At 33.0% G+C, this 8,215-nt stretch overlaps 1 protein-coding gene across 1 annotated transcript in view; it reads left to right on the forward strand.

Annotated features, from left to right (window-relative positions):
* Nucleotides 1-7,005, forward strand: part of COG6 (component of oligomeric golgi complex 6) — a 66,758-nt gene extending 59,753 nt beyond the window's left edge. The window contains exon 19 of the mRNA XM_004680228.2: nucleotides 5,090-7,005. Within this exon, the coding sequence (XP_004680285.1) occupies nucleotides 5,090-5,237 (148 nt within the window). The 3' untranslated portion in view covers nucleotides 5,238-7,005. The remainder of the gene's footprint in view (nucleotides 1-5,089) is intronic.
* Nucleotides 7,006-8,215: the final 1,210 nt, after the last annotated feature.

Genomic DNA, 8,215 nt, shown 5'->3' on the forward strand with positions numbered 1-8,215 from the left:
TACATTGAGGAAAGAACTGTTGAACTTAAAAGATAATATTTTAAATATCTGAAAAGATACAGTGGTACAGAAGTGATTAACTTATTTTCTAATCTTGAGGATAGTCCCATAGCAATAAATATGATAAGGAAGTCAGCTTTTGATTAAACGTGTAAGATTTTTCTGTCAGTTAGAATTGACTGGAAATGGGACAGATTGCTCTTAGACATTAGAGTTATATTCTAGAGCTGTCATACTATCTGTTGTAGATGTCCAGAATTCAGAAGACCTGAGAGGTAGTAATAGAAGCTTATATTATACCATTGTATGAAAAAGCATGATCTGCTTTAAATAGAAAGATACAAACAACTTTTTAAGTAAAAGAATGGTAAATATATAACATGCAAATATTACTAATAATACTGAAATAGTTGTATTAATCTTAAGGACAAAATTAGACTGCAGGTTGGATAATACCAAAGATAAAGCAGGACATTTCACAGTAATGACTGAATCAATTTATAAAGAAGATATAATAGTAAATGCACATCTAATAGCAGACCTTCAAAAATTACTAAGTAAAGCAATAAAACTGAAATAGAATAAATACATTGACAATGACAATTAGCTGTTTCAACACTCTTCTCTCAATTATTGGTAGAAAATTCATATGATATAAATGACCTAAATAATGCCATGAGTCAGCTTAATCTAATATAGAATATTTCACACAAAACATCACATTCACACATTACATAAAGCATTGTTTTCTAGTTAATAAAACACTCATCAAACTATGTAAGAATGAAGCAAAGTAGAAATAAAGCATAATTCATTCATGAATATTTCCATCCATGAACATGGTATATCTATTTTTCAGCTCATTGAATTGTCAACAAAATTTTATCATTACTTCATATAATCCCCATGGATATTATTGATTTTATCCATCAGAAACAATTTTATATTTCCCAAGTACTATTTCAGATATTATTGGTCTATAGGAAAAGTACTAAATTTTGCATGTTTGTTTTTAATTTGGCCAAGTAACTATTTTAGTTCTATGTATGAATTGCTTGCCATGTGTTTTTGTTTTTAATATTAACATCTCAAATTAATGAGAGTTATTATTTTCCATGTTTATGACATTTACATTGGCCAAGAGCCCCAAAGTAACTAGTAGATGTAATTGAGAACGTGTTTCACTTATTGTAAACTTTAGTAAAATTATATCTAATGTTTTATCATTAAGTGTGACTTAACAGATTTTTGGTACTTCAATGTGGTTCCATGACATTCTATTTGGTTATGTAGTGTACTAATCTGTAAATCAACATAACTACAATCAAAATTCCCATGAAACCTGTTTTGTTAAATAGCTATGTAGAAAAAAGTATATTATAGAAGGCTCTGGTCATTTTTCATATTTCCACAATTAACACTCTAGTCTAAATTACTATCATCTGTACCTGGATTAGCTCATAAATCTCTAAACCACTCCCTGGGTTCACTCTTGACCTCTAACCCTAACTTTTTCTCTTTTTTATTTAAAAGGTTTATTTAGTTGTGCATATAGAACTGTAGTACAGGATAGAGGTGCAGGGGCAGTGAGAGTATTCACCAGAGACAGAATGGGGAGAAAAACAGGCAAATCAACAAAGTACACTGCTGAGGGGAGCAGCAGGCAGGTCAGGAGAGATTTGCCATACCATGTGGGTTACTCCTCCCCTGCCAGGGATTGAACTCTTGCTGAAGCAGCTGTGGCTAGCTTCTTCATAGTGCTGTGCTTTAACCAGTTGTACTACCAGAGAGGTCCCATTGCCCCAACTTTTATAATCTAATTTGAACACCTTAACCAGAGTGATCCTAAATGGGTTACTTAATCTTTTCAATGAGTCTGTAATTAGGATCTCCATTTTGCAAAAGATGGCATCCTTTAGAAAGGTTAAATAATTAACCCAAGGTTGACAATTAGTAAGAAGCAAAACCAAGATTTAAATCCTGTATTTAGAATTCCACATTCTATTCTCTTAACACTAGCCCGTAACTACATTCCAATTAACCCTCCTTATATTGAATTTGTATTCAGTTATTCTTAAAGAATAACTAAAAGAATTGTATTTAGTTATTCTTAAAGTTCAAAATGTTTGGCATGTGTTAGATTACATATGTGAGATATATTCCTTGGTTTCATAAGACATCTGCCTTGGTCTCATGTAAAAATTTTACTGAGAGTGACCAAAAAAGCTGACCTTGCATCAAACATGATTAACCCATTGTGACATTCTTGATGTTTATATTGTGATAAAGAAATATCAAAATGGACTTTCATTAACCAATCTAGTGTTCATAAATATTTATTTTTTATTTTCCCAAGCTTAGGCTTTTAATGTCTACTTTCCTCCTATGGTACATTTGATTGCACTATAAACTATGGTGCTGTAATAAAGCTCAATTTTAGTGATCATAGAACTTTAATGCTAAAATAAACTATTTTTAGAAATGTCAGGTTTATGGTAATGATAAGAGTTGTATCATGCTGCTATGGCAACCGAAACCTTAAAAGTACTGATTAATTACAAGCTGACTGATTCTGGAGGTTAGCAATGCTTCTCAGTGCTTTAAAAATTTAGTTAAAATACACTTAATTTAATTTTAAGATGAGAATATGTCTGTAGTAATAATGTTACTCTTTATTAGTATTTTTCAAATTCATAATACTAGATATTACGGCATTGTGACTTTTATAACTGAATAATGTAAATTTCTCAATGTATTCTGATGTGTAAATAACTGAACATATTGCCCTTTTTATATAATTTTACAAGTTCACCTTTTCCTCCTTCAATTTTTTTCTTTTTTACTTGAGTAAATTAACTACATAGGGCCCCCCACTCGCCTGCCCCGGAGGTGACCACATGGCACGGCAGACCTCTCCTGACCCGCCCGCTGCTCCCCTCAGCAGTGTACTTTGTAGATCTGCCTGTTCTGCTCCCCACTCTGTCTCTGGTGAAGCCTCTCACCACCCCTGGACCTCTGACCTATACCCCAGTTCTGTATGCATAAATAAATAAATTTTAAAAAATAAATTACATAATCATTATTTTTTGATTTATGATAACTAGGATAGAAAACTTTTTTCTAAGTGGAAGAACGATTTTCCAAAACTGAAAATGAGACAAATAAGGCCTGGAGAAGAATTAAATATGTTCTCTCAGTGTCATATGCTTCAGTAAAGCACGTTAACAGGCCCATCAAGAATTATCTAATTACTTAGGTGTATGTACCACTTGGATTCTCTGTTTACTATTGATTTAAAGTCCCATTGTTTTTCAGCTACTATGGTTTTTCTTGCATAGAGACATCAACCCATTTTGCGTGTAGTTTATTTTAGTCAAACCTTCATTTACAAGTGCCTATTTGTTGCATTAGGCAACACCAAACTGACCAAAGAAATGGGAGTCATGGAGGAGGCTACATAATGCAGGATGCTGCCGAATAGCAAGATCCTGGCCTTTTTATTAGTAGACTAATCAGCATTAATCATGTGAGGAAGTGAAAAAGAAAGGGAGAATTAGAAGAAGCTGGGCAAAAGGTGGAACTGTGCATCTGCTGATAGTTTGGTATGTAGAACAGCCCTGACTCTTCCAGTCAGGATTTCAATCTTCTCAATAAGGCATTCCACTGATCAGCTTCTGGGGTCCTTCGTTATACATCAGTCAGCAGCCCCCCTGGCCGTTCCCAGTCATACCTCGTGGTGTATAAGTCAGGAGTAAGATTATGCATCCGTCCTTAGCTCTCCTGGTGTTCCTGGCCATACCTCGTGATGCAGACCCTTCCCAGGGTGATCTAGCTTTATGCTCTTAATTGATATGAAAGGTGCCTTATAGGATTGGGCTCTTAGAATGGAGGCTGGATAAGCCACCTAGGATTAGCAGACCCACACCTATTAGTGACCATTTCCTTAAAATATCCTGTGAATCAGCTTTATTATTTTAGTAGTTTCCTAATTAAATAGATATTAAATCATTAAAACTCTTCACTTATATTCATGTTTTAATTTTTTTGGAATTTATACTAACATTGGGAAAATTATTGAATTGTCAAAGGCCAATATGATACCACCTAATCAGTTACTACCTATAAAAATATCTTGGTAGGAGCCCTCCCTGGTGACACAGTGGGTTAAATAAAGCACAGCACTAAGAAGCTAAAGCCACTTCAGCATGAGTTAGATCCCCACCCCAGAGGTGATCCACATGGCGCAGCAGACCTCTCCTGACTTGCTCCCCTCAGAAGTGTACTTCGTCAGTCAGCCTATTCTACTCCCCACTCTCTCTGGTGAATCTTCTCACCATCCCTGCACCTCTGGCCTGTACCCCAGTTCTTGTATGCATAATATTTTTTTAAAAATATACAAGTTTAAGTATTATAAAACTCAGAAAAAGTCATTTCAATGTTCTAATACTTGTGTAGAAATAATGAAAAGTAAAAATAATCAGGGATGAAGGGAAGTAAATGCCATGAAAACAGGAGAATTGATGCAGACTTTTAAACCCACAGCTATTTTTTTCTTGCCAAATATATTTCTTTTTAAATTGCTTCAGTTATTTTCAGACTATTTCTATCCTTTTACATGCTTACGTAGAAATGCATATTTGTGTAAACATAAGTAACTGTCATGTTATTTAGGCCTAGTAATATAGAGAGAAGAAAAATCTAAGAGATGTGGTTCTTAGTGTCAGGAATATAGACAAAATTATATTTGTAAATTATTTTGAGATTTGCAGTGTCTTTGTTATTAGTTGTGTTTACAAATTAAAGTGGGCTACTATATATCAGGCACTACAGACCAGAGACTATAGTTGTGAAAGAACATAATGCCTAACCTCTGAAACCCTTGTACTAACGTAGAATTTAATAATTGACACAAATTCTTTATCTCAAAATTAGCACAAATAACTTAAATATTTGTACAGTGATGTTTTAAAAAAATATCTGATAGTAGCAATATGAAAATGAAATAAATTGGCTTTAAAATGAACTTTCTTACAATTTTTGGTCAGTATTCTTTTTTCAATTTTTGGATCCACATTTTGTTTTTCAATAGAGAACAGATCATAAAACAGTCAACAGAATTAGTCTGCAGAGCCTATGGTGAAGTGTATGCAGCTGTGATGAATCCAGTCAATGAGTACAAAGATCCAGAGAGCATTCTACACCGATCACCACAACAAGTGCAGACTCTCCTCTCCTGATCATCTCCTTTGAATGTGTTTGCAAAATATTGCACCTCTACAGGTTTTCTTATTTTTTAGTTTATTATCTTTATTTTGAAATTTGATGGTTGCTTTTCATTGTATCATAAGATAGTAGGATCAATAATTTTTTACTTTGATCAAAATAATGTGGAAGTAAGTTAACATGTTGATCTGAGTTACTCTTGTTTTATACCTATTCTCTCTAAAAGGTATTCTTTTCTCTGTTAGCTACTTCTGGAGCTCTGTAGTCCCTGCTGTATTCTGGAATATAAATGTATGGAAGAATATAGTATATAAGTTTGAGGAATATTTTTATAAGACTAGTTCTAATATAACTGTACATAAAAAATTTGCCCAAACTTATGAATTAATATGAAGATAAAACCTAATAAATATCTCTTTACCTGATGATTCATTTACTTTCTTATTGTTAATAGGAGTGAACATACTTAAATGAAAGAACAGATATATAGACTTATTTAAAAGGGAAAAAAAGAATCTGAAAAGTGAGATTTTACTCTTTAAGATGGAGTTCAGTACTTCGGATAGGTCTTAGGAATATAAGAATCCTGTGCTTCATGAAGGCTGGAATGTAAAAGTAGATATTTGTTATGCTGTGTGGGCTCTAAATCCAACCAACTGCAAGTTCTGTGCAGTGTTCAAACCAAAGAATGTTCAAACATGAAGAAAATATATCAGTGTAGCAGTTGCTAATTGACAGTACGGCTATTCCATGAAGAACCCTTTAAAAAGAATGATTTGAGCTCTGATTTTGGAATTTTACTTCTAAGATTTACTTCTAAGAGCAACCACTGTTGCTCTTATTTTTACAAAATAAATCTCAATGTGTTTGATGTGACTTTACTTTCATAGCAAAATTATTGCTAAAATGCCAGAGTTTCTGGTAAATATATTAAAAGGAATTAAGTTCCTAACTAAATTATAAATAAGAAAACTGGGGCATAATGAAAAAACTAGCCTAAAATATTTTGAAAAGTAGTAAGATAAAGTTAATATTTATAGTAGATTATTATATAACAAATTTGTATTTATAGAACATGTTTATTGATCTGTGTGAAATTTATATACCAATATGACTCTGTCATATCTGTCATATTGGTGCAATAGTGATTACATATTACCTGTTTTGGTATAAACTTTCAGTGAAGGTTTTTCCTCCAGTGAATTTGTATGATATAAAAAGTAGAAAATAAAGTATGATAAAAATAAAGAACTTTATATGATTTATTTTTATTGTGAAAAAAAGATTGCTACCTTATCATTAGTGAATTGTTTTGTGATCTAGGAAAAAAGGCTGCTTGACTTTTAGTCTTTTTAAATTATTAAACTAGTTCTAGAGCAATGATGACTGCAGTATTTTAAATTCTTGATTTAGTTTTTAGAAAACGTACTCATAAAAAGGAGGCACTATATAGGACCAAATAAGATAGTAATGGAAGATTGATCAGAATGTAGTGTTAATATGACCTTAAGCATTAAGCAAAATAAAGACTGTAAGCCTTAATACCTTGACATGACATGTACTTGCTATATACTCATAGTTTGCTTTTTGAATTGTTTTGTTAGGGCTTAATGATATCTTCACATAATGAGCGTTTGTCCTTTAGAGGGAGAAGGGCTTTGCCTGACAAACCCTTCTCTGAACTTTTCCATATCTTTCCCTGTGCCTGTACAGGATAGGGCTATTCTTATGTGTGTGTTATGGTATCTCAGTTGCATTTTTCTGACAATAAATGTTTCCATGTGCCTGTGGGCTGTGTGTATCCTTTTTGGAGAAGTGTGTGTTTAGCACTCTGTCCATTTGTTGATTCAATTATTTCTTTTCTTTTTGTTGATTTGTGTAACCTTTTTAGATCTTAGCGATTTTAGCCCCTTGACAAATGTATGATTATGACATATTTTCTCCCATTTTATACAATGTCTTTTCATTTTAATAGTTTTCTTTCAGTGTATAAAAACACCTCCCACCCCCAAGCATTCCTTATATTCCCTTGTCTCTTTCCCCCTGCTCCCCTTCTCTCTTAACCTTAAAGTCCTTGTGATGTTGGATGTCCACGGTTTTTAAAACTGGTGTAGTTGGATTGTCTGCTATGTGAATGTCTGGTATGTGTTTTTTTGTTCTTGTTTTTATTTTTTATCACTTTGACTTGCTTTTCTATATATAATTCTCTCAAATTTCCTCTATTTTATTGAAAATGGCTGCATTTTCATCCTTTCTTAGAACTCCATACTGTGACTGTATTAAACCTTGATCCAATTATCTGTCAATGGAAGTTTAATCTGTTTCAAAGAGCTAGCTGTTGTAAATCATGCTTCTTTGAACATTATGGAACATGGGGATTTTTGTATGATGGTTTCATATTCTTTAGATACATGCAGAAGAGTGGGATTGTTAGATTATCTCCTATCTTCATTTTTAGTTCTTCAAGGTAAATCAGATTGTTTTCCATAATGGCTGCACAGTTTACATTCCCATCAGTAGCAATAGAGTTCCTTCCTCTCTGCATTCTTTCCAAAACTTATTGTTAGTCTTTTTAATGTGTCTTCTCACAAGCATGAGATTGTAGTTCATTGTGGTTTTAACCTGCATATCATGAAATATATTTGTCAACATTTTCTTTTTATGTGTTTGGGTTTAGTGAGTAATCCACTTATTTATGTGTGATTTTTCCAGCACCACTTATTAAACAGACTGTCTTTTCCCCATTATATAGTCCTGCTAGCCTTTATCATGCTGGAATGCACATAATTTAATTCTGGACTTTCAATTCTATTCCTGTGACCCATGTATCTGTGCCAGTACCATGTTGTTTTTAGTACTTTTGCTTTATAGTAGTTTCAGGTCAGATAATAGGACAATATGATACCTCTTTCTCCTTTTTCGCAGGGTTCTTTTTCTTTTTTTTTTTAAAGATTTATTTGCATACAGAGCTGGGGTACAGGCCAGAGGTGCA

This window comes from Condylura cristata, unplaced genomic scaffold (genome assembly GCF_000260355.1).
Source record: "Condylura cristata isolate star-nosed mole 26May11 unplaced genomic scaffold, ConCri1.0 scaffold00010, whole genome shotgun sequence".
NCBI lineage: Eukaryota > Metazoa > Chordata > Mammalia > Eulipotyphla > Talpidae > Condylura > Condylura cristata.